Here is a 25,410-nt window from a genome sequence, read left to right as displayed (position 1 = left end):
AATACGGCCCTTTATTCAGAATTAAATTATAGAACAGAATCATCTTACTAGAGTATTGATCAAATACAAAGTTTATAAACATTAAGTAAGCCACATTCAACCCTCAATGTTTTAAACAATCTATCTACATGGTAATTTCAACTAAACGTTATTGATTGACAATAAACTTTTCAGTCAACCTCATGCTAATTTCAACCTTAAAGACAAGTTATTTATACATTTCCATCTTGAAACATTTTCAATTATTCCATAATCCTCATTAGCCTCTGACGTCATTCAAAGGGGAGCGTGAATAGTGTTGCCATTAAACAAATTGATTATTACGTAGTGTTGCCCTATTGATGGTTCGGTAATTAAATGGATAATCGATGGGTTTTACGTGTGGCGATGAAATGTAGAGCTAATTTAGTGAGGTTTTGAAGTTTTCGTTTAATTTTTAATTTCAACTGAACACCTTTACTCGTTATCAAGTTTTGCGAATGGTATTATAAGAACAAATACGTCTAGTTCTTTTGTAATTCATGAAATAATAGTACAATGCTTTATTTGTAGAAATTCATAGGATAAGGGTATTTTTTTTATATTACATTGATATTTTAGGGAGTTTATTATATTCATAAACGTATATTTTTTTCCATGATATATATTTTTTTAACGAGATCTGGCTTTATTTTTTTATTTATAATTTCAATTCCAAGTATCCTTGAAGCCTCTTCCACAGTTTAATTATTATTTAGAACGACGAATCAGTGATAAAATATCTGGTTATCTTGATAAACTAATTGTTTGCCTTTTTATATAAATACAAATAATGAAAATGCAATAAAGTAGGTCTCACTGTTTCAATGATAAAACATCTGAAATATTTATGTTTGTAACAATTTTCATTAAAATAATATTGATAAACAGAGAAAAAGACAGGTATGATGAAATTAACACTGAGTTGTTTGTTACTGTATGTGAAAGGACAAGAAAATCTAAGGCCTAATTTTCTTACGACTTTAGAAACTCATGCTTTTGATAAATGGAGTGTGACTAAAATCTAGAATTGTTGGGCGTTGAAGGCTTGTACTGTTTTGTGTACGCATTTTATTTTCGTCCGACGTAAGTAACGTGATAAGCATTTTAAAGTGAGAGAGTGAGAGTGAGAAGAGCCTTTGGCCAGCTGCAGGCTTATAACAATAAGAACGAACTTCGTATGTGATTTGCAGTTGCTACTGGTATCTGCACTCAATATCGCTGTTTCATTTCACAAGAACGCGGAATGACAAAAAGAAGTTTCTGAGTCTGTCCAGGATGTCAACCAGTGGGATTGTGAAAAAGGAAACTAATATACTTATATTCATTCGCTTTTGTGTTATAAGGGGATTATTAATACATTGCCATTGTCACGATGTAAAAAAAATAATTATTCATACGCAAAAATGAACCTTACACAACCGAACTGTAAATTCAAAATCATTACTCCATTAATACCATACGCACGGAACGTACACAAAAAGCCTCCGAATAGGTGTAATATAAATGATCATAACGATAATTCCCTTCATGATGGGCGACATAAAATACCCCGAACTAATACCGAGGTCCTCACGTACAGTCAGCCAATCACGTGCGGGCAACAAAACACGGTTATCTAATATGCATTTTATTGTCGACTGTACAAGGCGCGCGACGAAAACTGAAGCGCCAACCTATGAAATTCTCTGAAGCGTTAGCAGAACAATCGCTTCTTGAAGATATTGTTTTTGCGTGATTATTGTTTTATGTTGTTTGTTATACTGTTATTTCTGCTATTTTATTATAAAAAACATGTGAAAAAAATACAGACCGAAATACGTACGAAACGTTAAATGTAGAGTTGTCTCTGTATTTATTGACATTTTATAAATATTACAGTCAAGACCTTCTGACACAAATAACAGTAATAATACATGAACGTATACACACAAACTAATATCACCAAACTTTGTAGTCAAACGGTACACAACAAGTGGCGTAGCGGGCGTAGACCACAAGTCGCGTAGCCGCGTAGAGGCCTACGAGCGTGCAACTTTGATGAGAGTCGTAGAGGCCACATGCTACCGAGCCGGCTTATTTGTTCTTTCAACTTAGCCGCTTCGTACTTAGCGCAGTTTCGCCCTCGTGTCAAGTATATTGTGACACAAAGACGGTCAGATGTGTTATGTATGGAGTCGGCTTCGTTATACAACATCTTAATTTGGAATTGGTGTCATGTTGTATGGAGCGAGCCGGACGGGGCGATTTTTGTTTTTGCTGTTGTTTTTTTTTTATTTGTATTGTATAGCAGAGCTACAGGTGTTTATTTTTAAATGTGAGGTGAAAGTGAAGCGCTGGTATTTTATAACTATTTTAAAATGTTGTCATTTTGAAGACTTAAAATGAAAGAAATGTTTTAAAAGTAATTAAAACTATTGAAATTAATAGTTGTATCTATTATATGATATGATAATTGCTAGTCTAAAACAAACATGAATAAATTTTCTCTTTAGAAAACACAAAATTAAAATCTCACAATAATTTATGAAATAAAGAGAACAAATTAAAACGTCTATACGCCTCTCTGAGTTAATATTAGGGAATTAAGTTTTCACTACACATTACTGAAGCGTGGTTCCCTTAGATAAAAGGTTTCTGTTACGAAACGTTTAGTTAAAATGTTCCAGGCTACAGTTTAATTTATATGAAATAATCTAAACAGGTTACATTTAAATAATATCATTTGTATTAATGTATAGTATAATTAAGTATTCATAAAAAAAATATTGACTAAAAATGAAAGATGTTATAACTTCAAGCGACATAATTTAGAAAGTGAATATGTTTACAAATTATCTTTATCCAACAACAATTACAGTTTAAAAAAAAAAGAAAACCTTACTCTGTTTATAATATTAATAACGTACAATTTCTTATTTAAAATGCTATTAAAATAACAAACCTTAACATTGTCTGCAAACCTAATTAGTTCGACGAATTAATTATAATTTACATTTCCAACAATATAAAGCAGACAAGTTCTCGGTAAAACAACAACCTTACAATTTAAAAGATAATTCAAACCTAGGTACGATGTGCAAATACAAGACGTCGTTATCACATCATCAAACTCAAAAACTTGTTTTGTCACGTAACAAATAAATACAGAAGTTTTGTTGATCTTCACATTATATTATTCCGATTTTTTTTATCATAATATAGGAGTAAACAATAGTTTTCAACGTTACGTATGTCTGTTGGTCCGTTGTCCCTTGTGGCGTCTTCAAAAGGAAACGGGACTCTTTGCTCTAGATGATCTCATGACTTGAAATATTAAGGACTAGCCTTAACATAAAAAATAAAATAGTTCTTAAGTTAAGAAGAATACATTTCAGGGTTATTAATAGAATGATTCCCATTTCAAAACTGTCCAATATTTTCAATTAAACGACTTCAGAAAATGAGGTTACTTACTCAATTTAACTCTTTTCTTACTTAAAGTTTGATTCTTGTTCGGATGATCGTCATCTCCTACTTATTGTTACCTAAGTACATTTCAAAATGTACTTTCTTGCAAAATCAACAAAGTTCACATTTATATGCACTCTACATTTGTATCTATGTATGTATCAATTCGCCTTGTGCACCAGCTGTGCCAAGAAGGTATCTTAGTTCAGCGTTTTGTTTCGCGTCGTCAGCAATGCAGTGCTAGACACAGCGAAACCTCAATGATATTGTGAAGGTTTTAGTGTTGGCTTAATAATATTAGTTATATTATTTAGGTATAGAAGCTCAGATGTTTTAACCCGAGTATGTATTGAAATGAAATGACGTGAAATATTTGTTCTGTGAATAGGATATATCATCACTTTTCAATGTCCTTTTTAAGAAAGTTGGAGTCGATATTTCTTATCTGATTACTCTGAGAAGATATGTCTAAATAAACTAAGGATTTGCTGTCCGTTTTAAAGTTCAGAGTATGAGTATAAATTCATTTATTTTAAAATAAGTTTTCAGTTTAAATGTGTGGTGACCATTGTACGTTCCTGAATCATGCGGTTATATATCCTGGATTACAAGATATGCGTCTTAAAATCTTTATAAAGTAGGGTCGAAACAGACAAAATATACTCTGTATCTCATGTATCATTAAACATGACACACGATTGACACTTAAACATGCATCAGAATTTTCAAAAGATACACATTACGAATACATACAAAGAATTTCAACCCCCTTGAAAACATTGAAAGAAACACAAAGCTGCGCAATTAAGAGATATTTGTCTCTTGTCACCCCTTTCTGAAAGTTTGTTTTAAACGAACCTTCGGTTCTCGCACGCTGTATTTGAGTTACGATTAGCGGCACGCCGGGACTGACGTGACACGATTCTTAAACGGAACTCTTTTGAGTATAATTTTCCTATTCTTTTTTTCAGGTTTGGGTTTAGCCTAAAATAGAGAGATAAAATTTATTAATAATACGTAGGGAGATTCCTTAAGGCTTTAAAAATATCATTTTTTTATGGACGTTATGATTTTAATTGCTTTTTAATTTAGATTTATTGTTGATTCTTGGATAGTATATGCCCATGCTCTTTTTCTTGTTTGAATCCTATCAATTGCACATTAATTTGCCCAATTTCATGGTACTTTGATAAGTCCTGATTGTTGATAAATATCAGTTATCTATACCTAACCTTGGTTAACGTTGTTCAAACCATGAGTTGCAGGTTGATAAAAATACTCACCTACTGATATTGACCTTTGCTATGATTTACTCTATGATAAAGCTGTTTCTGTCACTAACATTATGGCGTGATAAAACCATTGTATCACCCTGGATAGCAGCGTGGTTAAGGTCACCACGCCAAACCCACTGTGCGCGTCGTATCACGGTTTCGATTCCCGCGTAGGACAAGCATTTGTGGGATCCACGAATGCTTGTTCTGAGTCTGGGAGTCTTTGTGCACATGATATTTGTAAAACCCCCCACAACACAAGGATTAAATTCCTTATGGTGAGTGTAGAAAAAAATAAAAGTGCACAGTACAGTTTTTGGCGTATTGTATGAAAGCAGATTTTTAATATTTAATTTTCTATCTTTTCAGATCTCAGTTTAGAAGTGGCGGTGTGTTATTCCGCGTGAGCAGTCAGGGGATGCGCGCGGGCAGCGGCTAGCCGGCCAGCGTGGCGGGGTACGGGCGGTACGCGGGCGGCGCGGGGGCGTACCATGCGCGTGCGCCCACCGTGCCGCTTAATGCCAGTGAGTATACAAATCAAAATATGAACCTTTTTACGCCAGACTGTTGGAAACCGGCCTACCCCTTTACAAATGAGGTTTGCCAGCTCGCTGCGGGTTGGGGTTTCCCCTCACGTTTTACTTTCACCGTTTGATAGTAGTGTCTTGGAATTAAGGAACTACAGGACTTTTTATAAATTTAGGATGAGAATGGATGTGGGAGAGCTTATTACGAGTCAATTAATAAACTTTTACGAAATCGGTTTACAATGATTCTTTTAAAGCTCTTTACCACAACCGCATAAATTAAAAGTATATCACGTGTCCTCTATATTAAATACCAGCTGTTGCCCGCGACTTCGTCTGCGTGGTTAGAAGATATACGTTATGACTTTTTCTTCGCTCCTATTAGTCGCAGCGTGATGGTATATAGCCTTAAACCTTCCTCGATGAGTGGTCTATTCAACACAAAAAATATTTTTCAATTTGAACCGGGTCTTCCTGAGATTAGCGCGTTCAAACAAACAAGCAAACTCTTCAGACTCTTCTCTTATAAAGAAAACACTATCTTGAATAAACGATACATAATATATCTTAGCTTATGCTATAATTTCGGATTGAACGATGCAAGAGTGCTTTTAACTAGCATAATGGAAATGGATTTCATTCGCTTCCTATTTCCATTATAAACTATTTTCATATGTACGAAGACGGAACTCCGAGCGAAGTAATATGTACCATGATGTGGGGGGGGGGGCTAGGTACATTATACATCATTCATGTAATCTGTTATCTGTATGCTTTTCTATATGGAGTTTCTTGACGGTTCTTCTTCATAAAAATGTCATTTTTGCTTTTGCAACGAAGTTGTATAAGCACTTCGAAATTACCTGAAAAAGGTGTACTTGAAATAAAAATTGTTGTATGTATCTCCACATATACTGAACCCAGAGGCCGAAAAGAAGCCTTTTACTAAGCCCGTGCGTGTTTCCGTCAGACCGTCTGTTACCAAGCTGTATCTCGTGAACTGTTGTGCCGAGACGATTGATGATGAACAAATTATGTATTTCTGTTCTCACACAAACATTTCACAGGTCAGACAAAAAAAATCTGATATTTCAAAATAATGGGTCAAGAAAAAAACAATTGTTAAAATCGAGGACCCTGTATCAATTAACGTTTTTAAACGGCCTTTAAAGTAAAAGGCAACGACTAAACCAATATCACAGAAAAATAGAAAGCATGTTTGTGCCACGTTATTCTGGCGCAAACTGTCACGAACCCGTTGTACTCGGTTCGTGACCCGATTCGGAAGCATGACAAACCTAAACCACGTAATAATTAAGGCTAAAATGATTGGGTGTTAGCAATTAGCCCGATTATATTGAGTTGTGTCAACACGGATGTGGCCGACGCCGTAATTTAGCTGTCGCATTTAAACTTTTTAAGTTTTTAACAACTTAAGCTAAAGTCATTGTTATTTGGAATGAAGTTGCCTTTTTAAATATACGATCAATTATAATTTTCGTATATTCGTTTTGTTCGTCATTTTGGATAATAATAAAATGTAGTTCATATTGTTGTAATAAGGAAATCTACTTCTTAATTAGTCTATTTAGATTAAGTACTGGGGGTTTACGTATTCACGACTTCGCGCGAAATTTAATTGCCGTTCTTGAACTTGTTTTATCAATTTGTGAATTGTTAATATAAGACCTTGAATTCATTATTGAAATAACTCTTTAATGTATCAAACTCTAACTATCTTTTTACCTAGACCAAAGGACTATCAGGACGGAACTACACGACTGGATTCCTAAATTAAACTGTTATGACGAACAAAGTAGAGTCCCGTACGAAAGCTAATGAATCAAATGAATAACCCACGTAACTGTCCAAAATATGATATCATAAAGCCAGTTATACACAATAGTAATGTAACTACGTAATTTAACCATTTACAAAACAAAACCCCCAACCTAATTACCATATATCAATTGTGATTGTAGACAAACGCATAGTATCGCGCGTTTCACAATGCATTGCGTATTTAGTGCGGGAGGAGGTCGCTTATTGTCGTATTGTGCCGGGAATGTACGATATTGTGCGAGGATTTTGCGGCATTTCAAATTATCGGTCTGATGTATGGGTAGGTTGTATGTCGTATGTGAGCTATTCAGGGGGGTGCGATGTGTTTTTGTTTATTGTTTGGGTAGTTTAATAATTGATAAGTGAAGATGTTCTGGTCTTTACAAGTGGACAGATTAAAAACAAGTTTTGTAATATAGAGGTTTTATTTATTTTAATAAAAAAGCCAAAATGTCTGTAATCAGCAAAATGAAGTTTTGAAAACAAAATGTTTCATATAACGTGTCAAAATCTCTTTTTGAATAAAAAACCTAAATTTTTTATTTACAAATGGAAACAGTTTTAGGCTTTTCGGGAGCAGCATTAACTTTTATGTAACCTAAAACCTTTTTTACATCACATCCTGTTAACACATCCCGATTGCTACAAAACAGCCTTTACACACGACTTTTATTGTGTTAAGTCTTAGTGTAGCTTACGAATAGCATTACACAACATATTAGATTAATCTAAGTTAGTTCGACACTTAGTTCTCTCTCACGGAAATCGTTTACCATGCGAGTTGTGATATTTTAGCATAAATTTGCATGGAGCCCGTACTGTCGAGTAAATATTTTGTGATTAAACCGTACAAGTCAGCACCAGAGAATTAATATGCAGCACCTGGTTTAGAAGCGATAGCTTTTAGGTAACTGGTGGACGTCTTAAAGCGGACTAGTTTATTATGGCTTTAATAGCTTTATGTTGCTCTTGCTTTTAGTGCCAGTTAGAAGGAAAGAACTTGTTTAGTGTAATCTCGCGGTACTAATAGTTCCCGTTAAGTTAAAGGTCTAAGGCCCTGCTGTCTGTCAGTCTGTCTCCAAGCTATCTCTCATGAATCAAATATGTATTTGGATTATTGCTTTAACATAAAAAAATAAAAAATCAGGGCTAGGTTAGATCGGGAAAATTATAAATTTAATGGGTGAGGATCTTTTTAGTATATTTCAACGAGGCCCATTTGAATCGCGAGTTTTTAAATTGCGTAAGGCTCAATAATATAAGATATTCGGTACGTATTTTTCTTTTGCCTGTATAAAAACACGACCGACTTAAAGTAAAAGAAGACTAATGGCGTCACTAGTCGTTGACACTGACCGAACAAAATGTATCGGCTACTGAAAAAGCAAGTCTGAAGCTGTAATGGAGTTTATCTTAATATTCTTGTTTTATTTTTTCGTTTTCTTTCGCCTAGAGTCAACATGAATGGAATCGAAATAGCTGATTTTTTTCAAATGCTAGGCAAAGGCGTCTACTCATTAAAGTTGCAGGATGTAGAATTTAAACACATTTTTTACTCAAAAATGCGTTTGGCGACTATTTTACAGAGAATTTCTGAAACTCAGAAACTGAGCACATATATGTACACTCGGCGACACTAAATGACACATATAGTGTGAAGTGTCACAGTTAACGCGGCATTACGTACAGACAACAATAGAAGTCAATGTGCAAAACCAGATTCATATACTGGTGAAATTGATTATTTGATTCGCGTGCGTTTATCGGGATCGCTAAACTAGTTTTGGTTTCAACTGCAGTTCGCGACGGGAAGGCGAGTCGAATGTTTTGTTAAATAAACGTGAGTAAACCTGTTGTGTGTATTATAATTTCTTATTGAATTATGAAACGGCTTAGTTACACGTATTTATTGGGATAGCCCGACTAGTTACGGGATCTGCCGTAGATCTTAATCATGAGCTGTCGCGATTCAAACTGATGCCGGCTCGAAAAATATTTACGTCATTTAATACTGAATCTGTCTAAATCGCTTACTTTATAACATAAAATATTTACTCAAATTGATTTAAAACCTCTACATAGTACATTGAATATAGGATTTTAGTATTAGCTACTTTGTTCCCCCTTTAGAATTCTGACAGTGAGTCAATTGGAGAGTGTTAATACGTTTATGTGAGTGACTGTACGTACGTAACGTACATGGCCCACGTTTTACCCCTAAGTGGTTCCCGTGGCAGACATAACCAGAGTCACTCAGCAAATACATTTGAATTTATAATTACTTGAGTAACGACTGACGGGTCAACGACATCAGGTTTTGGAACAGAATGTAGTCTATTTGCAAACTGGCTAGCTTGCACAGGTTTTATAGCCTAACCTATTTTTAGATATGGAGAAATTTTAGGTTCGGGATAGGTGAATCATTTTCTTTTTCTATTTTTTTAACCTTGGATTACACGGTTCAACCGTTTTATAATAAATATTTGCTTATTATAAATGTATGCGAAAATTTTAACTATTTTAGAGTCTAACCAGATTTTTTACTTTATGAAATTTATTCACGACACGTATTTGCTGAAAGGAAAATAATTTAAGTAAGTCTCTTGCTTCAAATCTGAAATTGAGAAGAAATAATGGGTTAGCGAACATCCGTTCCAGTTTTTTTATGACATCGCCTGTAAATAAATGTCTATTATCAATATTTCTATCTAATAACTTGACCTTTGACATACAATGGAACGAAAACTGCCTCTTCACAACCTCGCTACACCAAAATATATATAGTCTAATAAACCAACTAATCATACCATCACATCCATCATGTTACAAAAACACAATATTTACATAGCCCTGTCGAACATTGATACCAGTACGCTCATTATAACCTCTCAAAATAGGACTGTACCCGCCGTGCAAACGAGACGGAAATACACAAATTGTAGAGCGCCATTTCATTCCAACATTCACAATAGTCGTTGTTAGTAGCTCATGGTACAGGCACTGAACATAAATCAAACTAAGCCACGGTAATCTTATTATGTAACGATATTTAAAACCTATGAGTTTTCAAGGTTTTGGTTTTGTACAGCTAAAATATATTACGTCAGAGTTTCAAAATTTATGACCGCGTAGAATGAATTTTGTGATTTATTGTTGCAATATTTAGCTGTTTGACCGTATTTATAATAATATTTGCACATTATTATACATATTATTTACAAATTAGTTATTGATGAAACCAAAAAGGATTTTTGACGCTTACCTCACGTAAAAATAATAATTTTAGATTCATAAAAGACAAAAAAAAATGACTCGGAATATAGATGAAACAATTTCAAAAGTAAAAAATCTATGCAATTCAAGTTTCCTATAAATATCATTTTTAATCTAAAATCGTGTAGAGCCCTCATGCATATCCACGTCAGCAAATTTAAAGAAACTCTTAACTCAACGGAAACGGATTACGCAAACTCTCGAACACATTTGTAGATTCCGAAATTGAACGAAGTTGGCGCGAGTCTTAAGGCTTTGGAATAGATTTCATCGGAGACATTCCTCAAGATTCATGTCTCGAAGCGGAGGGCAATCATCATCATCTAAAGCTGGTATAGTTTCTAATATGAGGCTTTCGTACAGCTTGAGTAAACGATCTTGGTATTTTCAGGAGTTTAGTTGAATACCGCTAAAATTGTTTTGTATTTCAAGCTCAACTGGTGTAAATAGTACTAGGTTATTTTACATATGTCCCGTTATCAGGCATAAGACTGTCCCTTGTGGGACGATTTGAGCAATGATCAAAACGCTAGGTAACTGCGGTTTGCCGATTTCAAATTCCGATACTTAGAATGAATGTTTTCTCATGATATCAATGGTGTCTTTGAGTAATTAACAGTAGATGTAGCTTTAGAAAAAGTCATATTCTTACTTACCTCAATTTAATCGAATTCCCACATCATGCATACAAATCCATACATAGAACCACAAAGCCACCACGAATTTTAACAATTGAAAGTCACGAGGCAATTTATTTAAATCCTCTACAGTTTTTTGCAAATGGCATAAGGTTAAAAGTAGTAGGTAGGCTGAACTGTAATCCAAAATCTATCGTGCTTTCCAAAACAGAATTAACTAAGCCATAAAGACCCGTTATTTTCTAAATTACGTGCTCATTAGAACATTCGAGAACCTTGATCAGTATTTGTCCAATAACAGCCTATTTGTTACGCTCTACCCACGCGACCGAAGTAACAAGTCAAAACCTACTTATTACTAAAGCCTTTGTGGAAAACATAACGCGTCATCACTCAAAAATACACCTTAACATCCCACTATAAAGCCCAAGATGTTTTGTCAATAAACAAGTATTTTCATACGCTATATTCGAAGTGACCAAATATTTTTCTTTCAACCTTTTTTCTTGAGAAAGAAATGGGACGTGTTTTTTCATTCGACGTTCCAGTTTTATTTAGTGGAAACAAGCGTTAAAAGATTTTTATTTATAATAATTTGGGAGGCAATGGTGGAAGAAATGAGTCTTTTTAAAAATCGACGCGATTACCCGACGAGGCGAAAATTTGAATCTGCTGAGGAAATTGGTGCTTTTTAAATGTTTACTCTTTTGAAACGATGTGAAGTGTATTAAATGGCAATGTTATATAATAATGCTGACTGTCCATTATCAACAATTGTTTTGTTAACAACTTCGTTGAAATGTTTACCAGGATGTTTGGGTTCAATGGTGAGGATTAACGTTTATCTTTTGTGTGTAATTTTGAAAGTTTCATTGATAAATAGCACGGGATCTTATTTTCACTCAGAACATAAGGTAAATCCACGATAGAAATTTTTGATTCTCGTTTTTGTCATCAGCATCCTTGTTTTTTCTCATCATGTTGATGTCGGTTTCTACTCAACCCATTTACCTAGGCAACACGATACCCCTTAGTCAGACTGGTGGTCAGTCTTTCTAGCCTCTGACCACTCGTAACGACTGTCAAGGATGTGTAAATAACATCTCCCTGAAAAAAAAACAAATATCTTATTTAAATTTCGGTTCATACTTTAAGCTACAGGGTGACCACAAACCAAATCATTATTAAAATCATTGCCAATATAACACAATCCGAAATCTGGTCTATACAAGTCACTAAAGGGTCTCTCCACAATAGATCTCTGTCGCGAGACCAGGAAACCTTTGATCTTATGTAGAGCCATGAATGTTATAGAGAACTTCCTATTTTGAGGCCAAGTAACCCGTGCCGGTATAACGGTACTAGTCTTCTGGTATTGTGGTATATACGCTTCAATGCATTGCTATGAAGATTTGCTATTGTTGGCTCCAGAATTTGAGGTAATATTGCCCAGGAATAAGTTCTGATTTGGAACGGTGGCAATTTGGTCGACGTCTTATCTGAGTGTTTGATGATGCGTGATTGTTTTGTTCAATTGTATTGTATATTATCAAGTGGAAAGCTTTAATTAAAGGAAGACACGCAACGAAGACTTGTTTACTTGTGTTTTTTCCCCAGAGGTACGTTGTCTTGTCAGATGACAAAGCTGTAGGTTATGGAATCTGGACGATCTTGATTCCTTTTCTAAAATGGTTAGAATGTAAGTTATCATAATTATTATGAACAAAAAAGGGCTCGATAAGACAGTCCTTTCAGAAAGCAACGCAAAGACGGTAGCAGTACGTATTAAAATCTCTTCGGGATACAAATAGAGATTCTTTGGTCCACTATCTGGTTTTAATGTCAATTCTCAAAATAAAAAACGTGTTCACTAAATCCACGATAAAGTATTTAATTCTAAAAAGGACAAGATACCTAACGAAGCGGTCATCTGCACTGCTCCCCTTTCATCTATTAAAACTAAGATTTAATACAGGAAATTGGGTCCGAGGTTAATCTCCTGATAATCAAACAAAATTTCACATATCATTGGGTTTGAGTACATTTTATATCCATAAGGTCGTTAGTTGGACGCGTCGGGCCGTAATAATTGAATTACACTCACGGTTATACAACTAAGTTAGTGCCAAGCGAATGTAGACTCTATGTGTTTAACAAATTGCATTATTTCGCGTGTCAGGACTAGGGTATGTTTCTCCAGCGCCAATAGACGCTTTTGTTATATTTTCATCTTCTTCCTCTATTTTTATGTACGTTTAGTAAATCTTCGTTCACTTTATGTTCTAAAAGCGAGTTTCTTGAGCATACGTGGGAGGAAATGGGCTATTTTTAAAACTAATTTTATTAATAGCTACTTTACATTTAGGTGTAGAAATAATCATATTTGTGCTTAGGATAGTAAACATTATGAGTATTTTCTGGCAGTTTTATTTAAGAGTGTGCTTTTTTATTTTTTAACTTACCGATTGACCTTCTAAAATGCAATTTTTTTTGTACAAATGAATTTTGAGTCGATTAATTAAGCATCATTCGATATGATATATGACGATAAAATGGATGAGATAGAAGATACATTAGTAAGATACATTGAAAAAAAAACATGCGTTTTATATGAAGGCAAATATTTTCGCGAACGAAGTACCTATTTCGCTTTTATTACCTACATATTTTGCTCCATTTAGGGTACTTGTTGCCAGCAATTTCTTACTACGAAAAATAAGTTAGCATAACAGCTATCAAAAATCTTGAAACCTTTCTACAACTTGTGGCAAAAACACGAGAGATACCTCTGAGATAGGTTTGTCAAGGGATTTAACTCGGTAACTCGTTTCGGGGGGGGGGGGGGGCTGCCAAGGTCTGAGGGCGGGGTCGGCCTTGTGACGCCTTGTATCACTTGTTTGGCTGTTCTAACTTCTTTTTGTTGTTTTGAAGTTTATAGATATTTTTGGACTCTTAAACAAATACGAAACGAAAGTCGAAAAAGAATAAAAAGCACTACTAGATACTAAGTTTAGGTTTACTTTTGGATTTAAAGACATCTTGACATAAAGTATGATTGTGTTATATGAGTTTTTTGTGTATACTTGAATGTGAAAAGAAAAAGTATTCTTAAAAATGGAAATTGACGTCATGTAGCAGTTCACCTTTTTTTGCACCATCTGTGTCATTCACAGTGATATCAAGATATTAACAATAGGTCAGACATCAAAAAAGCAAAATCTTAAAAACAATACGCGCCAATTTTGGCAGTTGTATAATAAACCGGTTGTATTATTAAGTTACTCATAAGTTATCCGATATGGTGACTTACAAAAAACCTTATTCTCTCATCTACATCCACCATAATGGACGAAACAAAATTTGTCCTTTCCTATCCATATTAATATTCTTTACTGCAAAGTGTCAAGGCCCTAAAGGCAATGGGGCATAACTCTATATACCCTAAAAAGGTCCGGATATCACCTGAACGATCGCGATAAGGGCCATTTGTTCTGTCGAATCACCATACGATCTTTGGGATATTAATAACCGATCGATAGTTAAAAATATATGTATATAGAAAAGTATTATTTGGGTAACCTAAAGTTAGCAAGACTTTTAAAAAAGTGATATTATGAAAGTAATAGAAGACAGATACCTCTTTACTCCGACTTTATAATGATACTGACAACATTAAAAAATATAATAAAATAGACTGGCAGCGTGGTCAACAGTCGGCATCAGGCTTCTGCCTTCCGTTTTTCTCCATGTATGACTTTTTTAAACGCCTAAAAGTAACCTCAAACTAAAATCTTCCAAATCCATTCATTTCTTTTAAGTTTTACTGAGACTAATGAAGTCACATTAAAAAACAAACACTTTCGGTCATTTCGGTCAAAATAACGGAGACAGTATGATTTCAGGGACAACTTTTGGCCGAGTGACGTTTTTCAAAATGGCAGCCAAGCCAAATAAGTATTTACTGAAACGTCAAAGATCATAGAGAGAGCACCAATCATTGATCACAACTTGCTCTATAGTTTTGAAATCGTAATTCTAACCCTTAACATTAACTACCAACATTGTTAAAGTATTCATATTTCCTTGAAGTCCCTTGTAAGCGAGCCTATTGATTTTTATGAGCAAAAACCCGGGCTGCTCCTAAGAATATATTAACGAAGCGAACAAATAATATACTGCCAAACTGTAGTACGAAATAATGGCGAATACTTCCATTATAATGTTTTTTCTTGTTGTTATGAATTTATATTATGTAGCGAATATTGATGTTTGGTATAGCCTAGATTATTTCTGATGGCTATGAATCGACGGTTTTTATTGGATTTTTGCTTCAATTGCGAAAGCGATGTTTCTTGAAGTAGTGTATTGCTCGGTCTTGCTTTTACGACAGTAATGTACGGACGTCTGATCTTACTTAAGGAAAGTTTGTTTCGTTGTAAGTATCTTCTTCCCCTTTAAAATAAAGTAAAATAAGTATGCCAGTTAGCACAATCGAAAAACATTAGAAGGCGGAAGTCTAATCAAAATGAAAATATTCACAAAAGTTATCTTTATAGAATCCTGGAATATTAGTGAACAATGAAACCATTTACTTTCGCATATTGAACGGGATTGCGATACGCGACGCCACTACCGCGTCAGCTCATGATTAAGAAAACCTTTGAGTCCGAAACTAGTCGAGCAATCCCGCTATATACGCGTGAGTAAACCGTGGCGTCATTTGATAAAGAAATCCTCAGGAAAAAGCAGTAAAATTGATAGACAGACTAAAGATTAACAGAAGCCTACAACCTGTACTTAACAAAATAACCATTAAGAAACGTGAGGACGACGAACACGGGTCAAAAGTTGTTTAATGGTCTTTAAAGGCAACAAATCTTTTGGTAACCTTCCTGGCCATTTGCCAATTAGAGTAACGTATGGCCTGTGTACGGCCGTGCGATTTATGTGGCCCGTTTGAACTACTGACCATATGGAACTGGGTCCTAGGTTTTTTTGTAGAACTATGACCATGGCTCCACCTGATAGGTTGGATTTTATGGTGTTGCTGTGTTACTGAGGTGTTATATGGTATAAATGCGTGTGAAATTGTGTGAAAGGGAAGATTTTTTCTTGTTTTTTGGGAAATGTTCAACTATTTCAAGAAATTCTTATTATTATCTATAAAACTACAAGATCAAATCTCAACTTACTAAAGCCGTAGTGATAGCCCTGTGAAAAAAATGTTACAGTTTTAAATATGACATACTCAGGGACTAAAATTATATAAACCGACTTTTCTTATTAGATTAATAAAGATTACATAAGTTTAAACCTAAAACTTTTTTAGACATGTTTAAATGTGTTTGCAGTTAATTTAATTTAATGTTATAAAAAAATACACTCATGTATCAAAAATAACCATTTAAAACAAGAAAGAAATAACATGAGAGTTCGCTTACAAATTACGAAAATGTCTTATAACTAAAACCTACAAGAAATCGCTTAACACTTAGACATTGCTAAGTGTTTTTTAACACACACACTTTCACCAGACACCCTGCTTGCATACAGAGCAACACGATTTCATCAGTCATGCTTTATAATTCTACAAAAAAAATACTAACTTTACTTAAGCTCTAATACTTATTACATTTGTATAACTTAGAAACTTATAAAACAATGTACATTACCGGCACACAATAGCCTACTTACAATTTGCACAATACTTTAGCGTTAACAGGAACTATTGATTCGGAGTTTTTATGAATGAATGCGTTTCTCCGTACTCACTCTGTATTCATTTTAATCGATACAATTTTGTTCTGACCGGTGACCAAGTATGGTAAATTTAGCTGCTGATACAAAACGGGACGTCAAAACTAATCTATGAATTATAAACAAAGTATATGATTTAAAACCTACCTACTTATATTATAATTTTCATAAGTTACGTAAAAACATTATTAAATGTAAATAAAACAACGAAATAGACTAATTCTAATTCATTCATACTATAATAATTCCCAAAATATAGTTAATACTCTGTAGTTAAACATTGAGAATAGCGCCATCTATAATTCATAATGTTAATGTTGTTGACTGAACCTGCCGTACCGACGGAGGCGCTCTGCGCATGCGTAGACGTATTCGAGGCCACGGTCACAACTACAATCATTGGTTGATTACGCACACATTGGCGCCGGCTCGCTCCGTTGTCAAACGTGTCTGACGTTTTATTGTAAATAATGCTGTAATTTACGTGATATTTAAGTGTGTGATAGTGTAAATTAACAAATGTAAGTATTATTTTCATATTGTAATCAATGTTTAGCTTCATATTGTAGTTTTGTCTGATAGAATTACAGTCACAATAACCTTACAAATATCGGGTGCAGTGCGCATGTGTATCTTTGTTAATAATTCAATGGAGTTATCACTCAGTAACTAAATTTGAATGTTCATTATAATATATGGACTTTGAGTTCTAATAACATTTTTTTATTTAAGTAGAGATAGATTTTATAATGGCGTATTAAGATATACTATTTCACCTTACTACACAACATCCGATATGGTCTAGTGGCTAGGATACCTGGCTCTCACCCAGGAGGCTCGGGTTCGATTCCCGGTATCGGAATATCTTTTTTAATGTTTTTTTTGTCTTTTTTACAGATTCAAGATGAACGTAAAAGCGGCTTTGGCCATTACGATGGTCTTCGTTGGATGTTGTTCCAACGTAGTGTTCCTAGAAATGGTTGTAAAAGAAGACCCGGGCGCGGGAAACTTAGCTACATTCCTACAATTCTTATTTATCGCATCAATTGGGTTTATAACTGTTGGTAAATTTGGCACAGCTAAAAGAAACATTCCCTTTAAACAGTATTTACTGTTAGTCGGGTTCTTTTGGACGAGTAGCGTTGCCAACAACTATGCCTTCGACTTCAATATACCCATGCCTTTACATATGATCTTTAGAGCTGGTTCTTTGATGGCGAATATGGCTATGGGCGTGTGGATACTGAAGAAGAGATACCCACCATTGAAATATGTAGCTGTTTTCATGATATCAGCTGGTATTGCGTTATGTACTATAGTGTCAAGTGGGGACGTCAAGGCTCCCAGAGAAACAGCCGAGGATGCGGCCGAGGAGGAGAGACTGAAGTTCATTGACTGGCTGTGGTGGTGTCTGGGCATCGCTATATTAACCTTCGCGTTATTCGTATCAGCAAGAATGGGTATCTTCCAAGAATCCCTGTACTCCAAGTTCGGGAAGCATCCTTGGGAGGCTCTCTACTACACACACTTACTCCCTCTAATATTCTGGTTGCCAACCGCTCCGAACCTAATTGGGCACGTCAAGATCGCGACGGAGACCCCTCTTGTCGACTTCCTTGGATTCACGATGCCCAGACAAGTGCTATGGCTGATCCTATACGTTTTGACTCAAGGATTATGCATCAGTGCCGTGTACGTACTAACAACGGAGTGTGCGTCTCTAATTGTCACTTTGACTGTCACGCTGCGCAAGTTTGTGTCTCTTCTGTTCTCAATCGTGTACTTCAGGAACCCGTTCACAGTTGGCCACTGGATCGGCACTCTCCTCGTGTTTATTGGCACGTTGATTTTCACCGAAATTCTACAGAAGACTATTGCCATCTTCTTGCCCGCGAAAGAGATTAAGAAGAAGCAATAGGTGCGTCAAACGCTTTAAGTGATTGAACAAAGTGATTAACTAATGACTGAGGATTGACTTCAAAGTTTTAAGTAATACATTTTTTATATTTATATAACGCTTGCTGATTTTTCACATATTTATAACACAAGTTGTTTCATGTATCGTGACATTTAAACCTATTGTAAGTCATTTCATAGTGTTTTTGTGCGTTAAGTGACGTTGAATGTAGCGTTCTTTAATGTTGGTTTTGTCGTCTTTTCACAAATTACTTTAGTATTATTTTCCAGTTTTATTTCAACACATTTTGATGACATGAATATATTCATTGACGTAGACGGTGTTATCTAGATCATTAACGTGTGTGGTGTGAAAAAAATGTAATCGTGCCTACAATCTCTAGAACACAAATTTTATTGGCTTTTGCGTTGATTATATTTCAATTCTGACGATCTGCTGCCAGCGATGACATAACATAAAGTGGTTGAAATTTATTTATAAATAAATAAAATCAGTACAAAAGTTAAATAGTTCTGTGAATATTTTGTGATACACTTAGTAATTTACTCGCCGCTTAATTGTGCATTATCTAAATAACACATTTACATTTATCACTAGTCAAAATAGTCAACAGTACAATATTATGTTCTAATTGTAGTAACACAATATTTAACATTACATCCATGTATTTCTACGCATAAAAAGTTTCAAATCATAAACACAACAAAATTATTGAGCTGTATAGGAGGCTAGCAAACAAACGCTGGTTTAGATTGAGGCATGCTTAAATGTACTAAAAACTTTATTTAAAATTTTCATTTCTCTACAATCATTATTATTTTGACATCTTATTAGGTAACCTGGCAAACGTTTTTTTGCCATATAAATATTTGAATGAAATTTCATCTTCTGATTAAAAATGATCGTTAGTACAAACAAAAATTATCAAAAAATGTTTTTTTAAAATTGATATTATACCATTTCATGAAAATCGGTCAAGCCGTTTCGGAGGAGCATGGTCAAAATGTAACTAACATCGTGACACGAGACTTATATGTAAGATTAGACCACGAGCTGGTTTTTTATCGGTTTCAATATATTAGCAACAAGAGTTTCAACCAGTCATGATTGTCCTTAGCATAGAATCTTGAGTGCAAGTCATTGAATGATAAAATTGTTACGTTCAATCTTGCTATGTCATCTTCCGTTGTATATTTTGTAATATTGTACGTACTTGGTACATCAGAGATATAATAATATTCGTGATAGATAATTATATATAACTAGTTCTTGTTTATGTCATACTTATAAATAAGTGTTGCGGCTTAGTTTTCGTCAAAGATTGCGATCGAGTTTGTACAAATAAATACAGGCTGTCTTTGCAATATTCAGCCTTCTGTTGTAAAAAGGTTTTTACCTATAATGCATTCTATTTTATTTATTTAACCTATGCTTATTGTAAAAAAAACTTCTTAAAACACTTTTCCTTGTTCTTTTGATCTTTAAAACCATGTTTTTTCATACTATTATTTCCGATTATACTAAAATCGAAAGTCTAAAGGTTACTTAGATAGATATAAAAACAAGACTAACACACAAATAAACAAACAGTAGGTAAACTGTTCAGTTCTACAAGGCCACTTAGCGACTGGCTGAGAACTCAAATAATATCGTTTTTAAAAACCATTTACTAAAAACAGTTATTAATGCAAATGTTTTTTTTTTTACAATCAAAGGTCAGTCAACTCTTCTGGTTTACGTTTGTGCATTTCCAATAATAACCAGTTTTATTGTTACATTCTACATTTAAATTCTCGAAAGAGGTTATTTAATACCGGTTATGTTAACACTAGTAGTTTGAAATTTGACTGCACGGATAGCCGAGTGGTTGAGGTCATCAAGCCCAATATATTGTGCGCGTCGTGTCGCGAGTTCGGTCCTCGCGTAGGACAAGCATTTTTGTGCTCCACGAATGCTTGTTCTGAGTGTCTTTGTGCACGTGATTTGTGTGTTTCTGAAACTCCCGTGACTCAAAGATTAATGCCCTTACTCAGTGATTCGTATTTTTTTTAATGCTTGAATAATGTTAACTGATTTTACTTGACTTATCACCAATGACATCTATAATGTATTTTCATGTGACATTACTGACAACCAATGTTTTTAAATATGCACACGTTGTTGAAAATATCTTGAAAAACCATTTTTATATTTATGACTTGCACTTCATAATAATAATATTGTTGTAAGTGCCATATAACATTAGTTTTTTTTACATTACAAGTAATTTTACAGAAATTGACGAAAGCACTAAAATAGTAAAATAAGATGTCTGTTTCCATGAGAAATATGCGTCGAGAAATGTTTCCATAAGATGCTATAGAATTGCTTCATGCATAAATCACTGTTGTAATGTTAGGTTCATGAATTAACCGGTTCTAAAAACAGGAAAATATTCCGGAAATCCGTGGTCTTTCAGACAAAAAAAATATAAGAATATAATTGTAGTGTTGTAAAAAAATGTTGACATTTTATTTTTTGTTATTTTGTATGTATGCTTATTAATTAATGTGACATCCTTCGAAGATACTTTATTTAATTTTATATCATTAAATGCTCAAAAGGCTTGTAATAATGGATTGAAAATCCCAATTCATTTAGTATAACGGGTGATGCTTGAGTAGATCATTTAATATATGATTAGATATAAGTTCTAATTGTTGTAAAATAAATTAACAGTTTTGTATGAGAAGTGTTTTTTTACTTTAACCTTATTGTCGATGTGTTGCACAATGGCGGTCAAGGGCGCTGACAAGTAGCGGTAATTTATTATTAGATGGCATGTAAATAAATTGATTGGGCTGCTAGCGCCATCTAGGGAAATATTACAGGAGTACATTGCACGAGAGCAGCGCGGAACATGCGCAAGCGATCCTGTGCAAATAGAATAAAGACGATATTCTCTTGAAAAGAAACAATTATTAGAAAGATTTTTTTACTAATACTGCTTATTATGTGTACCCACTAAATTTTAATGCTACAGCAATGGCTTACCTTGCTATGTAACAAAGTATTAACCATTTTGACAAGGTGTTAACATTTTTATCGGGCACTGACCTTCCATATTTTCCACAGCTGGTTTTATTAAAAGTAATCTTGTAAGAGTAATGCTAAACGGTAGAACTAATTCAATTTCACAGTTGTTCAAACATTATAATTCTTATGTCAACAACTTTCCCATGAACTATTGATTACTTGAGACTCAATGTCAGACTTGGCAAACATTTTTAATCTGTGACCATTTTGACGGTTTATATTAGTTAAAGAGTAAATTAATATTTTTCTTAATGCTTCTTTACACTACTTCTGATTAATTTGGTTATGGGATCTGAGACAGCCAATCGTACTGGTAGTGGTATTTGTTGTATGCATTGGAATTTGCTGGCTTCCAGGAGTTGCAATTAGTCTAATATTGAGCGAGCTTGTCCCATAAACGAGGCACAGCCATCATATCGGTTGGGTAACAAATTAATCTGTGCAGAAGTACATGTTTTTTGAGAAAATAACTCAACTATCTGGCTATCACGGTTCATACAATCTGGTAACGGACGGACAGTTAGCGGCACTTCAGTAAAATGGTCCGATTTTACTTTTAGTCATAGAACTTTAAACATGACGGTAGATGTCTACATAAAATAAAGTCTTTTATGGTGTGAAATTCAATCCACTTTAATCATTTCATACAAATAATATCATGTTTGAAATGCATTACAAATAATAAAACCTGGAATTGACTACCTGTACCGCCTGTACGACAGAAATGTCCCCCTTCACAATCCCAATTTAAAAGCAAATTGCAATCTTAGATCGCGACTGTATGTAAATAAATTGATGGGACATGAAAATAATAGCTACTCCCAAACGTGCAGTTGATTTTAAAATCTAAACAGTTGGTTTAAAGTCGAATTTTGAATGTCATGTTGCATCAGGTCACGTGGTTATTTACGATTGAATCAAGTCAGCTGTTGTTACACATACTGTACGGCGACTGTTTTGTGACGAATTTCAAATATAGTTTTCAAGTAATCGATAAAGGTTATTAATGCTACAATCAAAAACCTTACTTGTAATTAGCAAAAAAAAACCATGGTTCATTTGTTATTGCCGACTGATTTTTCAGAATTGAAAGTCCGTTCTCCAAATATCACAGTCAAGTTGAGGCTTTATTCAGCGTTGACCTATTAAATTGCACGCGTTAGCTAATATCGCGTTGCCATGTCAACACTAGTAATGTATGACTTATTTAATCGGTTTTGCCGCTGATCTTGGAAACGTAAAGAACGCACAATTGTTGAACCATTATTCTTTGGCAGTCCCGGAGCGGGTCCAGCAAAATTGTTTGGAGACGGTGACCGCATTGCAAATAGCACTGACCTGTAGGAAAAAACTCCCAGAATTCTGACTAAATAAAAGCAAAGAATGTCGCCCACGATATCCGTTAGCCACGATTGGGTGCGAAATTAGCGAGCACTAGACCAAAAGCTTGGCTTGCGAATTTCCTACCTACATCCTATACGCTCCACCAACTTGAAAAAAAGCCCAGCTTTTTATAAAACAAGCGAAAATACAACTTATCTGTTAGACATAAGGATCAAACAGAGCTCAGGGAAGCTAAAGTTAAATTTGCTGTCGCTAAAGCGGACGGCGGCGGAATTTCAACAAGTTAGACGATTGCTTCGAAATACATGATTATGAATGCGCTTATTCGTATCTTTATTGCTAAGGGGATAAGGTCGGGTTTTGACGTGTCCGGGGGATGGTATAAAGTGGTTGTTTGGAAGGCAGTGGCCCCGCTTGCAGTGCAGACATTCTTGACGAATGCTGCCAAAAACCGGGCAGTTTTCACCTCGTTCACGGAACAGTTTATTGTTTTATTTGCGCTTTAGTTCCCTACTGGATTTTTGGGTGGTTTAGTTTTGTGGGGACATTGTGAAAAATGAAGACGACGTGCTTTCTGGATTAGCCTCTATTTATTTTAGTTGGTCGCTATTTTTCAGTTGGTTGGACAAGTTTTGAGGATTTTATTTGTTTTGTCTCATTTTATTGGAATTGTTGGACGGACGGAACTTTACCCTAAGGATACGAATAGCTAACCTTTACTTACGTTGCGACTCGAATACGAATTGGGACATCTGTAGTCCGAACTATTACTTAAAAAGTTTGTTCAAGTACATGAATATCTTGTAACTTAGTCGTTCTATATATGTTTCTATGTCTAATTGATCTTTTAAGTCGCATTTTTGTAAGTAATTTATCCAATTTCGTTTAAAATAAGGGAGGTAAAGTGCCAGCAACGGAGCAAACCCTACTTTGACTAGTATATTTTTATGAAATGCGTCTCTTATCAAACATTACATCTTTACATACAACGTCTCTGTGACTAGTTTTAAATGCTTGACGGATGTGCTGACGATAATTATTACAGTTTACACCTCTTAGCTGTTGAGAACAAAAAGCCGTAAACCTGACCTAATGCTTGACACACTGATTCATTGCTGAATGTCTGGCCAGCGGGTCATTAAAACTCAGCTGTATTTGTACTTAGAACTCAGATGGGAAATGTCGACCCTAGCGTTTTCAAAAAATACATGCAAAGGTAATGATATATCTTACTTACAGAATTAACGATTTCGTGTAATATTTTCAAAAAGTATTTAGATTAATAGTATAAAAAAAAGCACCATGAATACAAATAATTTTAGAATTTAAACTCTTTATGCAACATCAACCAACATATTTTCCGATCATTTATACAACATTTTTCATAATTCCTACTTAATTTAATTAACCTCTGATACCTAATCAAAAACATTCTATTAGACAATGCTCAATTACCTTAAACCAGAAGAATTACTTCGTTTCATCCCTCGCTAAAATTCAAACTATTTCATATATCCGCTTACTAAAGTCCTAAGTCAGTTCCAACCTCTTTCGTCCTCACCTCGTCTCCCACTACTTACTCTAAACCTGCAAATCTTCAGTGAACAACAAGCCAGTTTGTCTTACAATGTGACACTACATAAAAGTCCGTGTGGACTGATGGTCCCACAACAAGATTTAGACTTCAATAAATTTGTGTGCCGGCCGCGGGAGCGCTCGTCCGTTTCCAAGCGCTTACCAGCTTAGCATTGCTTGGATACCTGCATGTAGGTATTAGTTTCGACTTAGATCACTTAGGACACTTGGGTTAGAGTTAGACTAGACGGAGACGTAGTTCGGTTTTATTTGACTATGCAATGTGGTGAGAAGGTAGTTTTGGAGGACGTACGTCCAGAGACGGATATTGCTAAGGCCGAGACAATGATGATAATGATGCAAAATAATTATGTCAAGTTATGAGTTGAAAGAACAGCATTAGATGGCTATTTGATTAAATCATGATGATTTTAATTAATGATTCATTTTTATAGTAAGATTTATTTATAAAGAATTTGCGATGATGTGTTTCAGTAGTCATTTTCAAGTGTTTAAAAATTGTGTTGGAAATCTATTGTTTCATCGCTGCGATTGATGCTAAGTGTATTTTTGAACCAAGTACACTCTTTAAAAAGATTGACCTATAAATCAAATTGCGAGAAGCTTCATCTAATCTCATTTTTTAAATTTATTTTTGTATTAATTTTGTCGTTTGGTGATCGATCCTCTAACCCTTACCGCATATTTAAGCGGCAATC

General features: G+C 34.6%; 2 protein-coding genes and 1 non-coding gene across 4 annotated transcripts in view; all 3 read left to right on the top strand.

The window, feature by feature from the left end:
* Positions 1-25,410, top strand: part of LOC113498830 (calmodulin-binding transcription activator 2) — a 200,407-nt gene that overhangs the window by 59,322 nt on the left and 115,675 nt on the right. Inside the window, exon 2 of one of the 2 annotated variants that reach the window (XM_026878972.1) lies at positions 5,112-5,266. Coding sequence is in view for 1 of the 2 variants with exons in the window: in XM_026878971.1 (XP_026734772.1) it covers positions 24,236-24,332 (97 nt within the window). In the remaining variant the exon portion in view is untranslated. Of the gene's footprint in view, positions 1-5,111; positions 5,267-23,367; positions 24,333-25,410 lie in introns of those variants that run through there. The other variant, XM_026878971.1, reaches the window with a different exon arrangement.
* Positions 17,175-21,428, top strand: LOC113498831 (UDP-xylose and UDP-N-acetylglucosamine transporter). The gene is made up of 2 exons (XM_026878974.1): positions 17,175-17,300; positions 17,677-21,428. The coding sequence occupies exon 2, from the start codon at positions 17,684-17,686 to the stop codon at positions 18,695-18,697; it is 1,014 nt and encodes a 337-aa protein (XP_026734775.1). The 5' UTR covers positions 17,175-17,300; positions 17,677-17,683; the 3' UTR covers positions 18,698-21,428.
* Positions 17,570-17,641, top strand: Trnae-cuc. Its single transcript has one exon. It is a non-coding gene; the product is annotated as a tRNA-Glu (tRNA).

Source organism: Trichoplusia ni, chromosome 11 (genome assembly GCF_003590095.1).
Source record: "Trichoplusia ni isolate ovarian cell line Hi5 chromosome 11, tn1, whole genome shotgun sequence".
In the NCBI taxonomy this organism is placed as follows: domain Eukaryota; kingdom Metazoa; phylum Arthropoda; class Insecta; order Lepidoptera; family Noctuidae; genus Trichoplusia; species Trichoplusia ni.
Note: the sequence above shows the minus strand (reverse complement) of the source record. Positions and strands in the feature narration are given on the sequence as shown.